Source organism: Triplophysa dalaica, chromosome 24, assembly GCF_015846415.1.
Source record: "Triplophysa dalaica isolate WHDGS20190420 chromosome 24, ASM1584641v1, whole genome shotgun sequence".
NCBI classification, from domain to species: Eukaryota; Metazoa; Chordata; class Actinopteri; order Cypriniformes; family Nemacheilidae; genus Triplophysa; species Triplophysa dalaica.
The window spans coordinates 3,408,482-3,434,736 of record NC_079565.1 but is presented as its reverse complement, the minus strand read 5'-3'; the positions used below and the strand labels follow the sequence as shown (position 1 = coordinate 3,434,736).

The 26,255-nt window shown below is 39.5% G+C and overlaps 1 protein-coding gene across 5 annotated transcripts; it reads right to left on the bottom strand.

The window, feature by feature from the left end:
• Positions 1-440: 440 nt before the first annotated feature.
• On the bottom strand, positions 441-25,973 carry dgkzb (diacylglycerol kinase, zeta b). Of its 5 annotated transcripts, none has more exons than XM_056739786.1 (33): positions 17,099-18,018; positions 15,341-15,446; positions 15,106-15,201; positions 14,873-14,950; positions 14,546-14,602; positions 14,402-14,470; positions 14,249-14,320; positions 13,125-13,241; positions 12,391-12,462; positions 12,205-12,303; positions 12,033-12,115; positions 11,892-11,952; positions 11,507-11,620; positions 10,795-10,935; positions 10,584-10,662; positions 10,450-10,505; positions 10,304-10,366; positions 9,469-9,542; positions 9,049-9,160; positions 8,760-8,959; positions 8,475-8,575; positions 8,299-8,378; positions 7,730-7,799; positions 7,374-7,414; positions 7,109-7,296; positions 5,124-5,234; positions 4,647-4,715; positions 4,492-4,520; positions 3,753-3,802; positions 3,553-3,673; positions 3,421-3,457; positions 3,157-3,256; positions 441-2,820 (listed from the first exon to the last, which is right to left on the bottom strand). In XM_056739786.1, exons 1-33 carry the CDS (start codon positions 18,016-18,018, stop codon positions 2,704-2,706), a joined length of 3,783 nt encoding a protein of 1,260 aa, XP_056595764.1. In that variant the 3' UTR covers positions 441-2,703. The 5 variants fall into 5 exon arrangements, with proteins under 5 accessions (XP_056595764.1, XP_056595765.1, XP_056595766.1 ...); XM_056739787.1 differs by having other exon boundaries at positions 12,205-12,300; XM_056739788.1 differs by lacking the exon at positions 17,099-18,018 and adding an exon at positions 25,239-25,973 and having other exon boundaries at positions 12,205-12,462.
• Between the last annotated feature and the right edge of the window lie 282 nt (positions 25,974-26,255).

The window sequence follows — 26,255 nt, the reverse complement described above, 5'->3', positions numbered from 1 at the left end:
CATTCATGCATGCATATCTAACTATCTATCTAGGATGTAAGAAAATAGTTTTTTTCAGTCTTAACTAAATGTAGCAAATGTAAAATTTGAAAAGGTTCAAGTTAACATGGTTTAAAACCAAATTTAGATCCTTTCCACCTTGTGCTTTGCCAGAACGTAATCTTATCTCAGAAATGATGAATGAGTCACAAATGTCCACACATCCATCATTGGCCGTAACCTATTCAGATATAAAGTCCCTCCTGGGGAGAGGCACAGTTTAACATTATACAATGTTTCCACCCAGTGCTTTAAACCCCGGACACATGCCTTTACTGTGAGAGAGGGAAAGTGTGTGTAATGGTTGTGTGTTTGCCAACGCAGTCAAATTGGACTCAACTGTTCTCAGTCAACTGACTCCATTGATTCCCTAATGCACATAAATAACCAAACAAACCGAGTTTGTTTCCAAAGACTTTATTTTGTGTTTCAAGTATATATTAACAAACCAGCCCCGAAGAACAAATACATGACTACTCCTCTATTAAAATTCTTATCTACTCTATTATAAATAAAGCATTATCTTGATCTAAAGTTCATATCACACACAAATGCAAAAATTGTAAGTCAGGAGAGCTTGTTTACACGTTTAAAACCTTTGACAGATTATATACATATATTGTCTATTAGGAATTGCATAGCAACTCGTACAATGCACGGACGAAAACAATTTTATTCTATTGTAATGACATCTCAACACACACCCACACACTATGGCAATGTTTGACAACGCAGACAACTCAGTGTTGTCAAATAGCTGCTTTCTGCTCTGTCACTGTAATAATTCAAGCATTTTAGTCTATTTAACATGTAAATAAAGTGGTTGAATATACCAAAATTGAAACCTATATGAAGACGAAGACAAAAATATATTAATAAAAGACCAGTGCGAAGGAAGAAACCCATCAAGCTGTTTGGGTTTTTGAGTATATCCTTAAAAACATAAACGATAAAATAATAAAGTTCTTTTAAGTACTAGGTATAGAATATAATATCACAATATCTTGTTTTCACAATGCGGTTATCATGGGTAACGGTATTATTGAAATGCCTTTCAATCTGTTTCTAGGAAGAAAGAAATTATATGAAGTTTGCAACGATTGTCATTCTTAAGGCAAAATTTCAAAGGGTGTTGAGTTAATAATATAACGATATATGTACAATTGACAAAATACCGTTAATCGTGGTTTTAAATATCACCCCTAATAATAGTGTTTTCTTTTAGAGTTTTTATACTGTTTTATATATAGGTTAACACAGTTTTTTGAGTCAGTGTGAGCTTTTTCCACTACAAGAAAGTTGACAGAGAAGTTCTTTGAAAAGTTGCCGAACAGAACAATACAGAACCTTTATTTATAAAGTATAACCCAAACACTTCTGGCAAAAAACGAGAAACTTTCAGTGTACTTAAAGGGATAGTTCCCAAAAATAATTTACTCACCCTCATGTAATTTCAAACCTGTATAAATTACTTTCTTCTGATGAACACAGAAAAGATATTTGGAAGAATGTAATTTATATTCAGTTCCGGGACATCATTGACTACCCTAGTAGTAACCCCAGACCAATTTGTCTTCTAAATTCTTAAAATTCTCAGTGGATTATGTCCCAGCACTGAAAACCGCTACGTTCTTCCAAATAACTTCCTCTGTGTTCATCTGAACAAAGACATTTATACCGGATTGAAACAACCTGAGGGTGCATAAATAATGATGGAATTTTCATTTTTGGGTGAACTGTCCCTTTAAACTGGTCAGTTTGGCTGGATATCTAACTTGACACTAACACAAAGTTACGTTTTTTACTTCATAAATTCAGTGCCCTGAAATTTGAAATATCTTTTCAAACGCTATCGAAAAAGTACAGCAGTCGATACGAGAATTCTTTGCCATGAAATGTGATTCCGACTTCAAATATGCTGCCTAGATTAAAGTTTTCTTTCAAAGTAAAACTACTAAATTCTAATCGGCGTATATCGACTACAATATCATTACGACTTATAAAATAAGATGCACACAGAATTGAATTCTTACCTATCCAAAGCTATAATCAATGGAATGTTTCCAGAAAATGCAAGCGTTTACCACAAAGAGAGAAACTGCCCGTAAGCCACAGCTGAGGAAGCATTCTTAAACGCAGGAGGCCATGAAAACAACATCGACCTCCTACCAGAACAAACACAGGAGTGTGAGCCAACACGTCTGCGGATGTCCGCAGATGTTTCAGGTCACATAACTTAAGTCTACGCATATCTCTAAAACCCGCTGATATGCTATCAGTAACAGCGTTTCAATTCAAACAAAAGTATATTAAGTAACGTAACCAAAAGCAGCAGAAGTTAAAAAACAACCTCCCCTCCCTGTTTTAAATCTCTTGTGAGGTTTATATGGTTTGCTTTATAGTAGTTCAATAAAAGCCACGTTTATACATCCACCCTGAAGTTTCCGGAATTCTGCACATGGTTTCCTACAGTAAATAGCCAAGCGATGCAGCTTTGTGCAGTTTTGATAACTGAAGATAAAACTCATGCATCCTGAAACACAAACACTCTCTGCGTTACAGTCGACACAAAGAGCGAACATACATGCTGCATCATAACATGGCTAACATGTGCCCGTGCCGGATGAGCTGGATTGTAAGCATTAGGGGGTTTAGTGGTTTGGGTCACACCGCAGTCTCGTGGTCTTCTCTTTGGATCATCTGGTAGTGCTGCTGGTTTTCCAAGTACTCGGCTAGCTCGAAGTCCTTAGCTTTTTCAGCGTACATCTTTGGAGAATCACCCTATGGGTTAAATCAGATGCATTGCCACCTTTATTTACGGTGTACGGTTAAAAGAACTGGAACTGATGGGAACCAATATTGCTTTAAACGGGAAGGCTTTTAAATGACAAACTATTATGGAAACTATTAAAAAATCATAAATTAATTGAATAAATAAATACAAATTATTTAAAAAATGTATAGAATTAAATATTGAGATATTTTTATGTTACGTTCGTAGTCTCTCTGTTACAATTATACAAATAATATATGACATTTTGAATGATAAAAATATCACTGTCATATCAGAAATAGGCTCAAAAACAGTTAAGTGATGGATGGGTAAGATGTCCTCACCTGCAGGTCTGTCTTCATGAGGGACGCACCTGCATCCACCAGGTAGCAACAGATGGTCCTTTGGCCTAAAGCAGCTGCCTTGTGCAGGGCCGTCTTCCCTCTGCGAAAAACACACACGGATGTAACCATTACGCCTGACAGTTTAATGTAAGGGTTCACTGGTGGGATGTGAGCCCAAAATAGCATTACGTTAAAACTGACTTCTGAGGATAAACATAGTTTGAATTGAACTCCACCTTTATTTTTATTTACAACGCTACTCACGTTGATTTCTCTGTTACATCGAGGATACAGGAAGGAGCTGTTGAGCAAAGACCAAAGCATAAGAGAGTTTGTTAATAAAGCATGCGACACAATTCAACCCTCCACAAAGAATTGGGAATCAACCGTAAGTACCATTCTCGGAGATGTACTTCACGATGTCTTTATTGCCGACGTCGACCGCATAATGGAGAAGGGTGCAGCCGAACCGATCCTGAATCAGGAGATTTGCACCTTCTTCGTGAATCTTGACCAGCTGGGAACATCATGGAAACATGAGATCTTGCGTCGTGGGGCACTAACATGCATTTTAAAGTGGCAAAATGTTTTAATACCTTCTCGTAGTTGTCTGACTTCACAGTCTCAAAGAGCAAGGTGATTATTTCTGAAACACATCGAGGGAAAATGTTTCTTGCGTTAAATACACAACAACAAAATATCCCGTACAAAAGACATTTTCTCTTAAATACAATTTCACGTTAAATTAAGTTTATTTTCATAAATTAGCACATTTTTCTTCTATTTCACATTTTTTTTTAATGTTTTAACATAACAGTACAATTCTGTAAAATCTCATTTTTTTACATTAAAGTCCTCCTGAACCGGAATTTGCGATCGTGTTTACTTCTGTATTCTGGCGCATTTTAGAGTGAAAAGGAATTTCAATTGAGAAAAAATGTGGGCGTGGCTTGTTTTTCTTCACCGCGATTTGATTGGATGTATAAAAACAGGGGGTAGACTGACTGTTAAAGGGGAGGAGTTGACGGATGCTCCGTCCTGGCCGTCTAACGTCATTAAAGATGGAGTACAGGACGGAAGTGCTTTTTCAGATTTTAAATAAAATTTATGTGGGCACATGAATTGTAAGAAGGTTACCCACATTGGTTAAGCTATTTACTATAAACGCTGCAATATTTCATGAAAAAATAGGCATTTTTATATTTAATTTCACTGGGACCTTAAAGGTGAAAAATCTGTGAGAAAAACAATATCATTCTGTAAAATTACACGTTTTTGACAGTGCACAGCAATGGGTTTCAAGTCATGTGTTGTGTTGGAAAGAGACGTTTGTACCTTGATTGTTGTCATTCCAAACATCTATCCTGTGAATCCAAAATAAAACAGAAAAAGTAGTTAAATGATCAATGTAGATAATCTAAACAAGTGCAACTACATCCGTTTTATGACCCCACACCAGCAACAATGAAGAAAAAAGCGTACTATATTACCTTTGAACACTTACTGATTCCCCTTCTGAAGAGTTTAAACGATTTATATTAATAACTTTTGCTCCCCTCCTTAGAGATAAAAGATCCGGAAAAACAAACACAAGCTTAGAAGCTCAGATATCCATCCGAGTAGATATCTTCTGCCTTTCCATAACAAAAAAGTACTGTGTTTTTGTACATGCAAAGTGGGAATACCATGGGAATACCTTTGATCCTTTAATGTAAACACCAAGATACAGGCTCATTTAACATCCCCATTGCATATATCAACATTCCACGGTTTCACCATCTGATACTATGCTGTACCACAGTACCACTACAGTACTTTTTTGTTGTAAAGGCTGATGCAGACATGCGTTTGAAAGCCACAACTACGAACAACTAATGCAAACAGCTCATGCCGTATGAAGATGCTTATCACGTCTCCATACAGTAAAAGCCATGTAAAACATGCAGATGCACCGGTTTGGGCTGTACCTGGTCAGGCCTTTCTTTGTGCCGGCCTCTGTGTCGCTCTGCATTTGCGGGTCGCTGTCCGGGACCATGCAAGTCGACACGCATTCAGTCTGACCTTCAGCGTGACCAAACCTGTGGAGCATGATGGGATGGACAGACAACAGAAAGGAAGATGACCAAGAGCTGATGTGTTTATTCATGAGCATCCTGCATGCAGGCGTATCGGGGGTGTGGGGGGGGTATAATTTACTGTAACAGAACAACATCTACAAAGTGGTCCGACAGATGGGATGTGTTTTTCTAAGTCATACGCTGAGCGTTAGGCGGGGGGAGGGTGGATGTATACACAGCTGAACAAGTGTTTGATAGCAGGGGTCTGGATGAGGGGCTGTCCTGTTTTGCAGGGGGATATTGATCACTGTAGTCCTGACACATGCTGTAAAAATGTCTAGCTCGCTGTCTCATTCTAAAAACACTTTGCCTTGGGGAACAAAGCTTGTCAAACAGAAAAGCACTTGTTTTTTTAAAGCTTGTATAAACGGCCGCGGCCAAAGGTGATTTTGTATATTCGGAAAAACACCACATTCCCTAATATGCTGCAATTTGCCATTTGGCCAAATAATTGTCCTGCCAATATCATAAAGTTTTAGGAATTACTTTAGCATATTTTGATGGTTTAATCGAGCATGAGGGGAACATTGTACAGACATGCCCTCTGGACATCACTGTTGACCAGAAGTGTATATAAATACAGTGAGGCACAAAAGTCTGAAAGCACATTCAAAATCAAGGATTAGTATACTTAAATATGATTTAAAGGAGCAATGTGGAGATTTTAGCGGCATCTAGTGGTGAGGTTGCGAATTGCAACCAAAGGCTCATTCCACCCCCCCTTTCGAAGCACTATGGAAGCTGACACCGGACCAAGATGTCATGACGTTTTTGCATCTTTCCCGAAGGAGATAACGTTTTTACAAAACCCGCTCTGTAGAGCAGTTTGCCCGTTTAGGGCTTCTGTAGAAACAACATGGTGAATTCCATGTAAGGGGACTCGCGTTGTATGTAGATAGAAATAGCTCATGCTAAGGTGATAAAAACATAATGCTTCATTATGTAAGGTCTTTATACATCTCGGAAGACATGTGTATCATATTGCATTTCTGTCAAAAGATCCTCCAAAAAGTACACATTGGACCTTTAATTTAACTTTAGTTATTGTATTTTGAAACATTAATATTTAAATTTAATTACAAACATTTCTGATTATTTCTCGCATACTATTTAATAAGAAAATCTGTGACATTCAAATTTGAATTTAAAGGGATTGACTTTATTCTGTAGAACACAAAAGAAGATATTTTGAAGAATGTTTGTCAATGAAAAACGGCAGTACCCATTGACTAGCATGGGTTTTGTGAATAGAAGAAAGAAAGTCCTACATGTTTGAAATGACACGAGGGTGTGTAAAACAGATTTTTTTGTGTGAACTATCCCTTTAAGGTTAATTGGTAGCACTGCATTAGAAGCACAGAGGTCATTGGTTTGATCCCAGGCAATGTAAATCCAAATGGATAAAAACATCTGCCAAATGCATAAATGGAAATCATGTTGCACATATTTATAAGTGCATTTATATTCATGATATAATCTAATTATAATTACATCACATTAATACTTCAATGCAGCCTTTGGCGAAATAAGTAATGAATATAAATTAATTTATAGGACATTATTTATTCCCCTAACAAAGCTTTTTTTCCTGTATGAACATCTCCACAAAGTCTACTTTCAGAGTTTGGTATTCGTCTGAGGATGTTCACGGACATTATGTGCCCAGAGGCAAAGCCAACCCTGCCCGCGCTCATACTCGACTAGTGCAGCGTCAAAACGCTCTTTCAAAGTAAAAGCAACACAAAATTACACCCTGAGGCTGTGCGAAAGTTGTTTGCGCCCCTAACAGCATCAGTCCATGCACTTTAAACACATTATGTCAGGCTTTAATCTACCTGCACAGCGAAGGCTCTGAAGAACAGGCCGGAAAAGCGAATCGGTCTGCAGTGTCAGAACATCCCCCCACGGTTTCCATCGCCCCCGGCATTCCAGGCGACGTGCCCACCGTCTCCTTGGTGACTAGCTCCGGGTCCAAGATAAAAAGCTCATCTTGGGAGATCTCCGTCACATAGTTGAGGTGCTCCTGCGGAGAGACGCGACATTTAGAGCGAGACGGAAAAGCGTGACATTCGAAACCGTCGTAAAACAGCACTTGGTTACCTGAGCGCGGTCTATCCTGTAGAAGCGATCTGCAGTTGTGGCTGTAAAGAAATCAAAAATACGATTTGTCATGCTCGATTTAGTCTAAACAGATTTGCTGATATCTCAGACGGGTTTGCTGGTTTTGGAGGAGATTTGGTTAGGTTGAGAGACCAGATGGAACCAACTAAAGTTTAAGCAGATTAACGTGGTTTTGTATGGATGTGCAAACATTACGTACAAAAATGTTTTCAGGTTTATAAAACGTCTATGGCAACAAATATGAGATGTGCGGTTTTACATAGAAATCAAAATTCAAACTACGTCTCTGATGAATTCTCAGATGCTTTGCAAATAGCTTAAAACATCGCACTTACAGTCCAGGAAGCACCATTTTGGTGAAAGTTTTGGCACGTGTAGTGTGCCTGTATCAACTCGATCCCACTCCTATTAAAGAGAGAGAGAGACATAAATAATGACAGAGAGAGAGCGAGAGAGAGAGAAAGAGAGAAGGGGGCACAAGTGAAAAATGGCTCCTGTCCAGCACAGACTCTCTGTGCAAGTTCAATTAGTCACAATGTGTTTATCGGACCATAATTTAACAGGAAGTAAACGCGAAACGAGCTTCACATGTACATTATCACATGTTTGACCTGAATAGTTTTCACACTAAAAACCATTTACCCAAGGTCATGGGTTCGACTCCAGGGATTGCACATTCTCGGAAACAAATGTCTAGTATCATGCAATGTAAATCACTTTGAATAAAAGTGTCACACATGTAAATGTTATGTATTGCATATTAATGAGGCCAATGACACCGTTTTATAAAAAATGTTGTCGACTTTGTGTCAAACTTTGGCGACAAAGCTCCTCCCCATGCACTTTACAGGAGGACGTTGTCTGCTAGCACGTTTCTAACAGGTGTTTAACAAGCTGAAGGCACCTCATGTAACATCTCGATATGCTGCCGGCACGTCTCCAGATCGCTGTTCCCGGAAACCATAATCACTCCAATTGGAATAGCTGGCGAGGAGAAAATTCCATCAGGTTCAGATGCGCTCGTGATGGAGAAGCAGCAGATTTGAATGTACAGAGAGAAGGAGGACAGGAGATACTCACAGGCCTCCTTGAGCTGCTCTTTATCATAATGCAGAGCTTCATAATCGCACATGCTGATCCGGTTCACCTGGATCGGGACCTTCTCTGTGATGGGCAGCTGACTATAACAAGAGAAGAAACAACATTCAGGAATATACTTTACAATTGCTTCTATGGATGCATGAATGGGTGGATTTGTAGTTTGATACAGCATGTGGAGGATGTTTGGATGGATGACTGATGGACAAATGAAAAGTTTGATGGACGCATAAACAAACAAACAAACAAACAGGTGAGTGTACTCACTCGTTCAGCTGTGGAATGGAGATTCTTCTCTTGGTCTTCTGCAGCATGTTGGCCTGGTTCCTGAGGGTGATACGGATGATGGACGGTGCCAGTTTACAGGGCTCTCCGTCCACTTGAACAGGAATGGACTTGAAGGTGGTCAAGAGCACCTCTCGACACTGATGAAGCCTCTCACCATGACCTCCAACCTGAAGGGTTGCCTATAGAAAGATATTCGGATTTTCTTGAATTTCTGTGATCCGATCCGTTTATTTTGTTAGACGTTTAAATGCTAAATCATTAAACTCACCAGGGAGGTCATGGTGAATCCAATGACCTCGATCAGTCCGTCGTCGTGTTTCTGAGGCCCGAAATCCTGGTGTTCGCTCGTGTTTCCCCACGGCATCGTACCGGCGCAATATCTACGGCACGTGATACAAAGATCGGTCAGTTGAATCTCACTTTTATGAACAGTGGAACAGACCCCTGTGCCCGGATTATATTTTAGAGCAGGGAATTGCTTTTCTGATGAGATTTTTAGTCCACTGTGATCTGAAAACCTTCTGTCCTTTGACTTAGGTTCGCCATGAGAATAAAAACGGTCAGAATGGTGCGGATTGGCAGAATTAGTTTTTGTTAATAAATTTAGCTTCTAGTAGGTTTTAACAAAATAAAAGCAGCGGTGATGATCTGGAATAGCAAAAAAATTACATTTTAGTTTCAGATTTACCTGGGAATGTTGAGAAACAGGAGACATTGAAGTTTCAAATCCTGAACTTTACTGGTCAGGTCAACACCATCACACTGCCAGAGACGCCAACAAATACACAGGAACCACAACGAGAAAGAGTGTAAGGAGATCTTCACATGGTTTCATTTATTTATAAATGGACTTTATAAAAAGAATTTGCTTAAGTATTCATATATAAAAAAATTATATGATATTAATATATATTTCACTACATTTAAACTATAAATTATATGTAATGTTTATTTTTAAACATTATTTTATACATCAATTTTGTTTATTTAATTTATTAATATTACATACAAAAAGACATAGTTTACCCCAAAATTAGATTTTTTTACATCATTTATTCACCCTCATGTCATTTCAAACCTGTGTGACTTTCTTCTGCAAAACAATTCAATACAATTCAAGTGTATTTATATAGATATGTGATGTTGAACAGAAAAGAAGATATTTTGAAGAATGTTGGCAACCAAACAGCACCGGGCCCCATTAACTTCCATTGTATGGACACAAAAACACAGAGACATTTCTCAGAATATCTTCGGTTTTGTTGCACAGAAAAAACTCATATACAGGTTCTAAATGGCATGACGGGGATGGGGGGGATAATGATGTTATTTTCATTTTGGGGGGAAATATCCCTTTAATCTTGTATACAGATTTTATACTTGTCACGTATACAACAGCCTTTCTGGGGTATGTGGATAGTTTATAAGGCTTAAAGGATCCGAAAGAATTTGTAACTTCAGTTTGCCAAAATCATTCCAGTACAAAACAATTTGGGTCAAATTATAAAAATGCATTTACTGACCACCACTCTGATGTGTTTGGAAAGATCTTTGGAGCTTCTCATCAGGAAGTCTGAAAACGCCGTCTGCAAAAGAACACGCACGTTGGGTGTTACACACCACACAATGCGTGAAAACAAAACGTCCATGAATTACCAGACACACTCACCCCCGCGTAAAACATCTTATTGCGAAGGCGACTGTTGAACTTTTCAGGTTTAGCCTCTGAGGAAACAAAAAGTGTCACAAATTTTGCAAACTTTTAGTAAACATCACATATTTTAAGGCAGTGGGTTGGCACACCTCTGGACTCGTGAAACTCAAGCGTCACGTGTGCGTCGAACCCGAGACTGAAGTAGTTGTTGAAGATGTCGATGGGAAGCTAAAATTGGATCGGAATGTTAGCTCAAACACTAAATAAACTGTTTAAATCATTATAATCCTCTGTAAATCGAAAGGGGTTTGGACGTGCATTTATGCTGACGTCTAGCGCCCTCTGCTGATATCAGCTGACCTTGTCTGTCTGTTGCTCGTCCTTTTCCTCATCGCTGGCTTCTTTGTTTGGTTCAACGCTCAGGTTCCATCGGTCCAGTTGGACGATGTTGCCTTCTTCTACATTGGACAGGATCTTGGACACCGGCTCATCTGCGTATCCCTGAAGTCCACAAACGTTGATCAAAAAAGGTACTTGTTACAAATGTTTTTGGTTGCACTTTATTTTCAGTACGTGTACCTATAGTCTACTTAATTTTGCAAGGATCCTCTCTTTTCTTGTGGTATAAATCCACAGCGAACCCCTTTCCTTTACAGTGGTTCATCTGTGCTATTTCTTTAAATTTATTTTCATTTGAAATCACAGTTTAAAAGCAAAGCTATTATTTTTCCATGTTGTTTTAAAAGTTAATAAGTAATCGTGTTAAATAATCGGGATCTCATTATTGGCCCAAATCATCGGGATTTTGTTTTTTATCATAATCGAGCAGCCCTACCTCAGACTCTTTGGTTCTGTATCAGAAGGTTTTGTACAACAAAAACTGTGGGTGAAAAACACCTTCCTAGCAGAACCACAAACCGTTTTTGGCGGACAAAACTGGACATTTTTGAAGTTCAATCACACAGGGCTGGACTCGGAGCCGTGTTTTTCAAGGTTAGAAAACGGGTGAACTGAGGACACAAGCTAATGTGAATGCATTTTTGTATAATTTTGTATATATAAATGTTCATACCCCGCCCCAGTTGAGAGTTCGGCCCAGGTCATTTCCCGTCCCGAGAGGCATAATGGCCACCGCAGGCTGAGGTTTCAACTTGAGCTCGTCCAGTACAGACAGAATCCAGCCGACCTGCGCAAACAGAGCATATCGAACACATCAAACGATTAACCTCATAATCTTACAAACCAGAGTCGGCATGAAATCAATTTACATTCACCAGATGAATTCAATTTGGCCATGATCAGTTAGGATAAACATTTTTCATCTTTTTTATTTTTTGCTGATTAAATAGAAGTTACTCCATCCTTGCGTTTAAAATCATGACTGTAAAATTGAATCAAATGGACCATGAAAAGAATTTCTATTGCGTTCGGTATGCAAAATTATGCATTTAACCCACCGTTCCATCTCCTCCACAAACCAGGATGCGCAGGTTGGGCACTTTGCTGTACATTTCTAACCTTAAAAACACAAAAATAGAACAAATATAAAGCAAAGCACTTAGCGAACAGAGATGCAAGCGTGTCACGTCATGACGTACCCTTCTCTCGGGCCGCCCTGACTGAGGTCAAACACCTGCCGAGGGTTCAGGTACCACATGAAAGAGTGGATGATTTTCGTTCCCTTTATTGAATGAAAACAGAGCGTTATATAACTTGTCCAGCGTAACGAAACGCTCTTGGCCATCAGGACACCCGGCATGAGTCACTGACCTGGTTTCCTCCGCTTTTCGGATTGACAAACACCAGCAGTGGTTTGGTGAGAATGGAAGAGACCGGTCTCACGACGAAGTGTTTCCATTTCCCATCCTGCTGAGATTTGAATATCAATACCTCATTGTTTACATCAACACATTCATTGAAGGTTACTAAAGATGGTTCAGGACGGCGTTTGGTTACCTCTGCGGGTTTCTTGTTGGACTTGCTTTTCAAAGACGTCTTCTTCTTTCTTTTACTGCTTTTTAATGAGGTCTGCGTAAAGTAAGACAGCGATGTTTACAGACGTGTCGGTTTATGAGTGTTGATATTTCAGCACAGGAATGCAGTTAAACAGAACATGAACCCGTTCTAGCAATAAAACTATTTTTAGAGACTCAATTGTAAAAATAAACATCAGTAGTAGGACTTTGGAGCGTTGGCCGAGTATAAAATTTACAAGAGGCTTATCTTGGCAACATCTATACAGGCTAAATATGGCAACATATATGTAAATAAATTAAACTGCAAAGTCAATTTTAAATATGAAGCATTCAAAACAAATGTCAAATGTAAGCTATGAAAATATGTCAAGTAGGTTGTTAAGTCAACATGGTAGCACATTCGTCAAAGTTTGGACGGAATTTATGTTTGTCTTATGTTTTAAAACATCTTAAGTAAACAAAACAAAAGATAACAAGTGCTGACACCTCATGAAACTGGTTAAGACAGTTCACATCTATAATCAAAACAAAGGGTGCTTACTTTAAAGAGGACCAGTTTGAATTTGTTTAACATTGCTAGCTTACTATATAGTTTGATGATTTTACTATTCTTCTAAAACTGTGCTAACAAGCGTAAATGAAAAAGTAGAAGTGTCATGTTCTGTGTATTATAAAAAATCGTATAAGCTTAGTCCACTGCGGGTCATACGGTACCGGCTGTCTACGGAGTCTGATGATCCAGGTCGGAGGAACGATCACAGCAGCGTGAGCTCCAAGGGAACACGTCTCATCGATTTTGTCTATCATGAAGCAACTTACCTTGTTGTGGTACTGTAAGAAGATCAGAACAGAATTTTATTATTGCTTATATTCAGCGTCGATGCTTCCTATACGCAAACTATGCAAGCTGCGTAGGGCCCCTGCACCACCAGGGGGCCCCCTTGAGTACCAATCAAAAAACTATGATGTAAACAAGACCCAAATTCAACTTTTTCCAGTGCAGGCAGGCGATGACATTTGCCTAATGTGATTATGCGTCGTAACATATGGTAACGGCTGTACAACGAAGCTACCCGTCTGAGGTTAAAGAACGGCAACAACGTGAAGTTAAAAAACAAGAAGACATGTGTTTTTATACTTTTTAGTCTCATTTACTTTTGCCAAATTATGCAAGTGATTTTGCAAATAATACATACAGTTGGTCATGAGTTAAGGGACTTAAGTTACATACACATACATTTTCTAACTTCAATTGCTTTTACAGGGAAACCACTGTATTTCGTTTGCCCAGGATAATATGTAAGTTTTGTTTAGAGAATATTGATGTGTTTTCATATGCTTCGATTTATTTATAATAATTTATTTTTGTTAATCACTTGGTTAGTATAAAGCTACAGAAGATGGTTCCAGAGCCAGGTGTTACTTTAGGTAAAGGATTATTTACATGTGAATCAGAATGTTAAATGGTTCTCAGTGTCAGTTTAATGTTTTTTGTCTTTCAGTTTTAAATCAAGTGTTAATTGATTTGTTATTTTTAATTCTTATAGTTTACAGTTATGCTTATCTCATTTTAACTATTATGACAAGAGTCCCTCATTAAGGTTTGCATAGGGCCCCAGACATCTAGGATCGGCACTGCTCATATTAACATTTAAGTGTGTTTCATATGTTGCCACAATTTTGGGAAAAAACGTCCACAAACCTCCAAATCACAGTTTGAAATATCTACAGCGAACAAACCGTCGATTCAAAGAAAACTGCGTATAAACAGCTTCAAGCTAATCGTCTCTGCTAACCATCGCATTGCAAAGTGATGTCAAAAGATGCTCAACACTCACTGCCTGCTTGCACCAGGAGCAGCTGATGGCCACGATTTCTTTACTGTGGAAGGAGAATTTCTGCTGGAAACCCTGAGGAGAGAGGAGGCGTAAAATATTTTTCTAATAATATATTTCATATTCTTGAGTGTTAGACTGATGTCGGTAAAAGACCTTTCCACACTGACGACATTTTCCCTCTTGTCGTCTTCTGTGGACCCAGTGATGCCTCATGTTTGGTGTCTAAAACACAAAACAGATGATGTCATTTGGCGATGCTGGGAGTGCGAGAGTAAAAGTAAGAAACGGGTGACTTACCTCTCTGATGTTTCTCATCCCTGAATCTCTAAATGATGGTTTACACCTAAAGTTAATCTGTGGAAACAGTGCAGTTTATTTGTTTTCATTCTGGATGTAATATATTGTCGCTGTCCTTTAAAAAAGCACCTTTAAGCACTTTTTAATACTTTTTCATGGTTGGGTATTTGTAAAACTCAGCGACAAACATAAAGGGTGACTAATAATAATGATTTATTGCAACAACAAAAAAAATCACAGAATATGGAGATACGAATGACATCAGTGATATTCATAACAATATAATCTAATTCAACATAACAAAAAGTCCATTTAGCGTTTTCTAACCTGCTCCAGTTGGTCCATGCATACAGTGTGAACTGCTATTTTGCAACCTGCGCATTTGTGGCGAGGAAGAGACTTTTGCTGGAAAAACAAAACAATGGCAACTTAATGCACCTGCACCGGCATCGTTTGAACAATAGAGGGAGTTCTAAAACAGGATTCATTTGGGAACCAAATTTATCTGATGCACCTTTGCTGATGATTCACACCAATGGATAAGAACACAATATATCTACCAGTGACTTTGCAAAGCAGTGGGTCTCCCCAACGTAACAGAAGTCTCCGGCTGGACTGGTATCGAACCACACGTGTTGACCATACTGGGCATCTTCCTGTGGAGGAAAATAAACCAGTAAGCAAAAAAGACATTTCTAAACTGTGACCAAGAGTGAACAAACAGTTCTTTTAGTTCATTAATGATTAAACTAAACACAGCAAAGCACAAAAAACGGACAGGTAAGAAGAACTTACAGTCCACTCGATGGTGCTGCAGATCTTCTTGGGTTCAATTTTGGCGGGTGCCGTGGCACTGGAGTGGGCAGCATTCTGTGGCACACCAGTTTTGGAGATGGCTTTTCTAAAACATCAAACAGACTATATCAATTAATTCTGTAGTTACTTAGAAATATACTTGCATAAAAAATCCTTCAAAAGAACAATAACAGGCATAATGTGAAACTTCTTGTGCATGAAATACTTTCCATTTTTCCGTTTATTTCTCTGTTTCGAGCTATTTACCCGGTATGCCTTGAAGGCCTGTAAGATGCGTGAGTTTAACGCCCATATCAATCAATAAGACTATTTTCACCAGCCGCCCACACAGAGCAAACAGATCTCTGGGCCTGACGTCTGCTTTCCATACTCCATAAACAAAAAGAGCAGATTTTCATTATATATTTACCGATCTGTCAGACACAGAACATAACATCAAACTTAAAGAAACAAAAGAAGATCAAGTCTAACTAACCGAACGAAGACTTTATTTGCAAATCTATCATGGATCAGGAGCACAACAGACAGAGAGAACGCCGGTGTTGCCTCGACTTGTGCATCTCGCAGCAACTAAACGAAAAAAAGTGCTTAAGGTGTAAGGGCAGACCTCAGCAGGCAGTTTCAGGTGGGGCGTTTCCAAGGTTTTTTGTCAACCTTTTGTAATGAAAACCATGCTCTCTCTGACCTTTGTGTCCTAATCCCTACAGAGCAGATCAGTGAAGCTTAGCAACCTGTTGACGAGAAGCCCACCGGGCGTTCAGCAGCGATGATGAGTCACATTAACCCTGCTACGCTAGCAGCTGCGCTAATGAGCCAGCGCCATGGTGCTCGTATCCACGGGACGGAGAATGAGAAGGTCAACGCGGTAAAAAACTGCGTTACAACCGCCTCCGCTCACGTCCAATATGAACGTTTGATCACTTACAGATATCGACTTCAGAGTGTTGACTTCTGGAAATGAGTAACAATGATCAAAATCAACGTCAGTTCGTGGTAGGATTTGATTTAGACCGCCCAAATGTATACGCAAGGGCGTACCTGTCAGTACAATTGAAGAGGAACTTGATGTTCCAAATATGGTAACACGTTACATTTCCGTCACATGCTTGCAGTATTCCACCAATCACTGCGAACTGGTTAACTGGCCAATCATAGCCTGCAAATCCAAGCGTTTCAGAGAGGACATGCAAACATGCACGGTATGAGGAAAATACAGCGTTTTTTAACCTTAAATCGTACACATTGCATTACATCTAAAACAAACCATAATATTCATTTTAGCGGCGTCATGTGACCCGTTTAAAATATATGAAGAGTTTGGAGGTGTAACGAATGTATATTGCAGAAGAGAAATGATCTGGATTTAAGTCAATTTGATGAGAAATTTAAAGTTTATATTGTCTTTACTTGCAGACTTGACAAATCAGAGCTCAGCATGAGACATTTTGAGATCACGTCTGAAACTTTAATAGAGACATTTGTGAGATTTCCGTCTCTTTTTCTCAGAAGAACATCTGACTAAAGCAACCCTTTCCATTTGCTCTCCGTTTAAGCTCATTGATTATCTCAGATATTTTTTAGGAGCACCATCTCAAACCAGATCAGTATATTGAGATGCACAGACTGGGTTTATTGCTTTTCGCTTATTATAAGTAGATTTCTGATGATATTTTCATCTCAGGACCCGAGAAGTTTTAAGTGACTGTTAGGTTTAACGAAACAAAATCTTTTACGTACGACAGAAATCCACTCCAAGACTCCAGTCTGGGGTCATAATAAGCTTCGAGTAGAGGATTGAGAGGCCCTTGACCCCTGTAGCAAGTGGAGCTTCTTCGATTAGGCAACGGCAGACCTCTCCCAGGCCATGGGCTTCCCGCTTTAGAGATGGTTGAAACCCGTCTGCGGCGCTTCCTCTGGCTGCTGCGGCAGTAGCGGCCGTGCGGGCCCGGCTCTGCGTGCCCATAATGCGACGAATTCCTCCGGAGGCAGCGCGGAACTCGGATCAGCGGGTGGGCCTGGACCCGCTCCGCCATCGCAGCCAGAGGAAGACATTCCTCCTGGCACAAGATGCCAGACCGTTTCATCTCCCAGTCCGACATGTCGGCCTCCTCCGAGAGCTCGTGGCATGGGTCCGTGCGTCGGCTGTCGTCAGAATCTTCACTGGAGTCTTCGCTGTAACTGTCTCCCTCTGAAAGCACATCTGTGTGGCTCCTAAACTTCGGGCTGCTTCCCTTGAGTTCCACTTGGCCTGGTAGCAGACTGCGACCGTTTTCTTCCTCCTCTTCTTCTTCCGTCATCTGGATCAGGCTGGCCAGCAGCATTGATGGACCGAGGAGATGCGTGTCGATGTTGCGTAGTTTGCCGACGTTTTTACGCCGTACGGCGAAGCGGGGATTGGCCTTTGGCGTGGTGGTGCTGGAACGCCGCCTGACGTAGCTTTTTTGCGACGATTGATTGGCGATTCGAGGCAGGGGCTGGACGCTGGACCGCCTGCGCTGGGCTAGTGCGTTGGACGGAAGCCCGATGCTGGAGCGGCGCCGGGCACGGCTGGTTGGCACAGCGATGCTCGGCCTTCTGTGGCGGCAGGGTTCGGGCCCGTCGTGCAACACATCTCCAGCGTCTTTCCTCTTAAAATGACGTCTGAAAAAAGTGTCCATGTCGGCTTTCTAAATGTGTATAGGCTGTTGGTTGAAAATTGAGCTTGTGAGTTAAATTCACACATTTCAGACATGCGTTCTGAATCTAATCTCACGCTGACACTTACTGATCGAAAATTTCTGAGATACTGGAACACTAAATACAAGCAAGCACACACACACACCATCCACTTCACAATCATCCTGTTTCGTTTCACAACTGTTCAGGAGAACAATACAAGAGACAATTGTTAAAATATGTGAAGAGTACAGAGGTGTAATGTAAATGTAGATTGTAAAGGCAAAATAATCTGGATGTTGGTCAAGTTGATTGGAAATGAATGAGAGTTCTTACTGGTCACTTTAAACTCTTTCCAGGCGTTTACACAACGAAAATTTGCCTTACAAATCATGTTAGTACTTCAAAACACCTGTTGTCTACAAAGGTGCATTGTGAACACACACCTAATGACATCACAGAATAATGACGTTCAGGGCACTCAAGGAAATGAGGCTGTGCTCTGCTCACAGGTGACCTGATTATCACACGGGGATGTCCGGGCCAGATTATCAGGCCTTTCTGACCCTTCACCAGGGCCTGACTGTACTAAATATAGCTACCTAACAAGTCTCATCTCATTTAGAGACGGGCATGACCTAGACAGAACTCTTAGGAAAAGAAATGATAACTCTTCACATATTTTATGACATCATTTAGTGAAGAGTAAGTGTACAGTCACAACTATGTAACTGCAAAATAAATACAGTAATTGTTACGTTAAAGACTGAAACAACAAACACATTCTTGTCCTTACTAGATGTGTCTGAATATAAAAGCTGTATTTTTATACCCTGGGTAGGTTGGGAGGACTGCACGTCATGAAACAGGTCCTTCAGTATAAAAAAATGCACTTAAACCAACAACTGTGTTAAATTAGCTCCGCCTAAATCTTCTACCATCACATGATGGGACATTGTGTTTGTCCTGGTTATCTGAAGATTGAAGCTTGTGTGTGTTTACTCAACCACAGACTTCATTAAACAGCAAAAAAGTAAACACTTCTAATCTGCAGCTAACAACTAGCACCCAACAGACTTTAATAAGACAAGCAAAGAGACTCATAAAACCTTTTTTGCTAGAATCTTAAGACACATTTGAATGAGTGCTAATGCTAATTTATATTTGTTTTAAATTTCATTCAAATTATTTCTTATCATATTCAGCACATATTCTAGTGCACTACAAAGGTACACTTCAATTATTTATCTGTTTGATACATCAATATGGTACTTTTTATTGGTAATTTTAATTGAAGCTTTTTGTGCATTTTCAAAGTATTTTAAATATGGGTAATTACAGTCATTTTATTTAGTATTTCATCAAAGGGCTCAATTATAAAAAAAATGTGAATCTACAAAACTTGAAACTGTGGATAGGTACTCAATGTTAATTATGGCCATATATAATTTATTTTATTATAATTTAGAAATAAACAAAATTACATTATTATGCATATTTTATATGGTTTTGTATTTTATTATTAGCAGTATTATAACTCTAGCATCATTTATCTATTTGAAAGATCAATATATTTGCCATAAACAAAGCTTTATACAATAATAATAAAATATGTAGATTTTAGTAAAATATATTTTAAAATGTTTTAATTCAAAATGTAGACGAATATTATATGCATTATTATGATTTTGTATGCAAGAATAATTGAATATAAAACCATATAATAATTAGTCAAATGTTCAGCATATTTAGAATTGAAGTACGCACTACACTAAGTACACTATACAAGCATCATTTACCTATTTAATAGATCAAAAAATTTGCATTACTGATGCTTTTTGCAATGACAATATGATCAATACTCATGACAACTCATAACTCATATCCATTACAGTAACATCAGCTGATCCAATCTCAATTCCACATGTCCTCATACAACCTAACCAACCAGCCCAAAACCTCTCCAAACACTAAAGGTCAAAACCTCATTTCTATCCTAATAACTTATATTCAATAAAAAGCCATTATACGACCTGCGAGATGAGCTCCCCGGCTGCCTCACCAAGCGTCTGCTCAAACTGGCAGAGGAAGGAGATGAACAGGTGAGAGCGTCACAACACACACATGCACAGCCAGAGATAATCTGCACACAACCCAAGCCTGGAAGACAAGTCCCACTTTCAAAAAACACGCACACCAGTGGCACACATCACAGAAGGAAGAACCATTGACTGTGCAGGATACCACCGGCAGGTGGGAACACGGGGCGTATCAAAGCCTCTGCTTTAAAATAATGACCAATTATCAGCTTAACCCCACAAAACACACAACAGCCCCTCTTATCACTTCTTATAAATATATCTTCTTATATATATATATATCTTATATATATATATCACGCCACACCATCTTGTTGGTGCATATTTAGTTGGTCCATGTTTGTGAGGAACACCCAATGTCTGATAGTTATTTTCCTCTTCTGCATCATGCAAACATGCTTCTGCATTTGAACAGACCGTTATGCATATTGCCTCTAAAAAACACGACATGGCGCCAATTCAGGCACTGAACGCCCACAGCTGTGAAGCCGTCCGAGAAGCAACATGGTTACAAAAGCATGTATGATTTTTAACCATTGTAAAGCTCATCATAAAGACGATGGTAATCGTGGCTTTGCCAGAGCTTATTCTGTCTATTCACGTCCCCTAATATGACGACATGACGACACCACTCCACACGGAAAGCACAATGCAGGTCATTTCCATTTCAAGGCCCTCGCGCTGTTGCATTATGGATCAGGTGAGAGAACATGAGCGACGGGTAAATGCGCTTGAATATCAATCTAGCAACCTGTAACAAATGTGTTACGCTACGGTTTGTCTTTCATCAGTCTGGCTTTAAAAACACAGCGTCAAAGTGACCACTTGATTGCGCCCCTTGTTCTTCCGCGGGTGATAGACGAGCGCGCAACCGGAGACTCCGTGTGGATGTAATCATTGTCTTTTAAGGGATGGGGGGAGAGACCTGACAGGCTGTTTCCATGGAGTGCAACATCATGGCAACCAAATCTGCTTTGCTGTCCCTATACTTCAGGGTGAACTCTGATGAACGGGATCCCACTGACCTGGGTATAGAAACTGGTAGCATAGCGTTGTGTTAATGATTTACAAAATTTCATTTAGTTGCTACTTATTTACAGTCCGGTTAGCTACTGTAGAGTAAATATGAACAATTTACAGTTTTAATAAAACAAATGTTTTTTTAGCAGAGGTGAATATATTTTTTGAATTTTCCCATTAACTTCTATTATGGACACAAAACCAATGCCATTCTTCAAAATATCTTCTTTTGTTTCTTGCAGAAGATAGAAAGTCATACAGGTTTGAAATGACATGTGGGTGAGTAATCGATGACCAAATTTTCATTGTGAACTATTGCTTTAAGAATCTTGGTTATTGAAACTTTCCAAACACACATCCAGATACAAGCATCAAAATGAAAGAGTAATATCTAAAAAAAAAAGATATATATATATATATATAAAAATATCTACATCTTTCAATGTTAAAGATATATACAAATTGGCATTTAAAAAATATAAGGTATTTTTATGATTGATTTGATCAAATTATATGTAATATTATATATTATCTAGGGCTGCTCACCGATAAATCACAATTAATCTAATCCAAAATAATAGTTGAAATAACTGTATTAATACAAAGACAAAAGAGGTAAATAATTTTGAAATGCTGTCTGAATTACAATTTCTTGGCTAAATATTTTCTGTGCATGTCAGAGGACAGTTGAGCATCGTCTCCTTTTTCAAAACAGCGACAATATCACCACCTGCTGGACACAAGCACTCAAGTCATCCACATCTAGGCCATCCAAAATCTTAAAAGCAACACAAAAGAATGCAAATGACAGTGCCACAATGTACTAAAAATATCTGAGGGGATTTGCAAATTGTGAACAAGTCAACAATTGTGCAACGCCACTGATGTTCAGGAAACCGCCCCATTTATCATCATTGTTCTGCTAAATCTATCCGTTCCTATAATTGTATTTCCTACAACCGAAACCACAGTCACATGACACAACACGCTCAATCTATACGTAAGAGATCTCTTCATAAAAAGACAAAAAAAGGAATCAATGGGTTGAATGTTTTTGTTTCTATTTCAGGCACGGCAGAGCTATTTTTAGAGACTGTTTGAGATTCCAGACCAAATACAGGTGTACGACTCCTGCTCATTCCTCTTAATCTCACCATCGGACCCGTTCCATGGTGGGGTGAATCCTGGTACCCGAAGAGCACCTAGAAAAACCACATTTTTTAAACGCCCGCATGCTCCATCGCCCACGCAGAGATTCACCCAGAGACTCTGACCCTGATCCATACTTAGCCGCAGCACAGAACGTGATGATAAAGATAGCTGCAGAAATGGGCCTTTTCCTCTACGGGCTGGAACAGCGCAACCATGCAAATGAAGTCATGCGAGCTGGCACGCGGGGTGCTAATGGAGACCTATGTCTAACCACAAACTCAAATGGATTAAAAGATGCCTTAAAAAACGGCCAGGATGAAGGTGGTGGACTTTCTCACCCTGTGGAATCCGGGTGGAACTTTCTGTACCGGGTGATACACGTCCTGTGTGCCTCAGGTGTCCAAACCTTGTGTGGCATTCTCAGATTACACACATCAACAGGTGCCTCATCAGCACATAGAACAGGTGGAGCACGCACACATACACACACCAGGATGGAGGGGTTTATATGTGACTTGCGGATATTAGTGAGATGTACGGTGGATGAATCTCATGCGACTGGTTTCATTAAAGGCAAAGACATGTGACCCTGCTTGTGCCTGTCTTTTTGTGTTTTTGTGTTTTCTACATAAGTTCGTCCTACATGATGTAAAGGACATAACATTAATAACTTTAATATTGACTGAGTAGGGCCATGCCAAATAAATAAAATAAAATAAATAAATAAAAATTATTGCTTGAAATTAAACGTTTACGCTTGTTATGTTATGTCACAATTCGATTTTGAGACTTTAGCCTGGTTTTCGCAGGCTGGATCACGTATTTTGCCTGCAGACTCAAGCCTGTTTTTGAGACCATTAGACTTGTTTGCATTGTAAAATGATATTTTCATTCCCGAGATGCAAAATTTCTGAAAACGTGGATATCATACATACAAAAAATTGCATTTATTTTATGCTGATTTAGTTATTATGTATTTCTTTGCATCTCTGCAGAAGTATTATATTACTGTTATTGTTAAAATGGCAAACCTAAAATGTCCAGACACATTACAGTTATTATAATGTCAACATTTTCTAAATCATTACTGTCCTACAACAAAGTGTGCAGATACAATTTTTAAGGTTAGGAGGTTGCACGATAAAAGCAATAAAAATAGTGATGTTTGCCGCAGAATTCGCTACTATTACACTTTTAGAGAAAGCAAATCAAAAGCTGACACACAAAAAAAAAAACATTCCTATGATGAATACAGGTAAATTTCTTCTTAAACTCATTTGGAAAAACTGGTTTTTCACGATCAGAAATAGAGCAAGGGAACGTCCATTGTCTGCAGTGCAATGAAAGCCAACTGCAAAACCTCCAAACATTCCAGCGTCTGCCTACATATACTGTATGTAAACCTGCTTTGCATCAATGCAAATTGTAAGAAGAGCTATAGAAATAAATTTGAGGTGAATTTGTCACTGACAGCAGGCAGAAAAGCGTCAGCTATAAACACTTTATTGTCAAAAATCAGGGAGGAAAACTACTTTTTTTGACTAAAGTGAAAGCATTGCAATAACAAAGGAAATGACATGGGGCTGATAAACCTGTAACTAATGGACCACCTTTGCCCCGCCCTAGAATATCACGCTCACATGCCAATCAAAAATTGAAGGTCAGAGTACAATATATAACACAATATAGCAAAGCTGTGAAGGGCGGACATTTTTATACATAATAACGATGACATTTTCTCAACCTGAAGGTTAAGAAAATCCATCTTTATATTTTACAAGAAAACTTCATTTTCTTCATGCGACTTGTCTTATTTTAAATGTGCCGAAAGAAGGTTTTACCAGATTTATTTAACATCTAGGAACAATCTATTCAAAGTAGGTGTAGTAATATATGCAAATAAATGAGTAAAGCTTCCTAAAACAAACACACGCACACAGACACCCACACCAACAGACACACACAAATAAGTCTGGCTTACTATCTCCGTGGGGAAAGTCCATAGGCGTAATGTTTTTTATTCTGTACAAACTGAATATTTTATCCCCTAACCCAACCCCTTAACCTAAAGATCCTAGAAAACTTTTTGCATTTTTGATTTTTCATATTGTTCTGTACAATTTATAAGCTTTTTAGCAAATGGGGACCTCAATTTTGGTCCCCACGGTGACACGAGTCCCCATGTGTTGGTGTGCATTCAGGTTTAGGTCGCCACTGGGATATAAAGAAATGTCCACACATGACATACATAACACATACACACCAGGTTTGGGGCAAGCAAATTCTACCATCATCCTTATCTGTGATACAAAACAGTGGTGTGATGTAAAGATCCCCCCAAAGAAATTGTACTTGACATCCCAAGTGATTAATTTCATACAACCACAGAAGATTTGCTAGCGATTATATATCTTAACTGAAAAGTTTGGTCAAGGTGTGTGAGGTCAAGAGTTCCCAGCACAGGTAGATTTAAAGATGCTCCCAACAGGTCGGACAATTATAGGACATAATTAATTTCTTCCGTCCATTTAAGGCGCCTATTTTCAGATAATCGCAAGAGGACGTGGGATTAATATAGACGCCTTGATGAAAATTCCAAAGCACACTTAAAAAAAGCCTGCGGTGTGTAATGGGAATTACGGATGTCAGCGGTTTCAGTGGTTGAAACGGTTACGTTGAGGTTTGTGATGGGTTTCTCTTGCGAGGGTTTTCCAAAGATTTTGAACAGACATAGATTACATGACGGCAGGTGGTGTCTTTCGCCAGGAGGCTGGTCCAAGTAAAACACAGTTTTAAATTGCAAATGCACAAATCGCACATGCAGATTTGAAGTCACCGACGTTTAGAGAGAAGAAAAATGATGAATCACGTTTCCCTAATACAAATTGTAATCAGCAATAACATTTATTAAACAAGTTGAGGATGATGTCTATGCAACCCATGTCACCCACCTCATACCAAAGATCCTCAGTCCGGAGAAGCTCTTGGAGCTGTTTGGATTTGGTTGGGGTACAGGAGCCGAGATGGACATGTCTGAACAGGACGATGACTCTGAATCAAGATCTCCAGGTTCTTCATCGTTCAGCAGAGTCTCCAGAGATCCGGAGAGCTCTTCAACCTCTCCGTCCGACTGCCAATCTGACGACTCCATCTCAGATGTCCTCCCCGGCTTCTCCTCTCGCAACTTCAAGAACCCTGTCCGTCAAGACTTCCATAGCAAACGAATGCGCCGGGTGAGTAACAGAAAGTGTACGTGAAAGAAAACAAGAATCCCATCTGAGAGGTAGAAGAAACAAACACGACTCTGTCTTTTTGCTTCTCACAGACAGAAGCTGGGAGTTTACTTCGGTCGTGCAGCACAGGACAACACCAGGAAGTAGATTTGGAAGCTTGGCGACGGGGTTGACAGTTAAAGCTCCGGCTTTCCTGGTCCACGTGCAGCAGCCAACTGACTTCCTCCTCCACAGCTCACCTACTACAACCGTTTGGCAAGAAGCTTCCCTCTGGCTGAACTCTCTCTCTCTCTCTTTCACTTTCTCCGCTCACACTCGCTGCACTCACAGAGGTGTGGACTGAATTCAGGAAGTGAAACAGGTGTAGGACTTTGACATGTAGCTACATGCCGCTTTCAAGGTTTTTACGTCCTCTCCTGCCGTGACAGCCCGACTGACTAGTTCGCCTACAAACGCACACTTTTATCAGGTTTTCTCTCTCTCTGACACCTCCCCCGTGTACACCGGCCCAAGTTAGGACAGGAGTGTGTCACCATCTATTGGTAGATCATAAGAACTGGTCGTTCGGTGGTAAATCACATTAGTGGGTAACAGTTGTCACACCTTTTGTGACAGCATTACGTAATAGGAGAGACGGCTATGGTTATTTCCTCATGTACTGTATAAAGAGTCAAAGTGTGAAGGAGAAAGAGAGGAGGAGGGAAAAACTGTAAGACAGGAGATCTCCTGCATGTT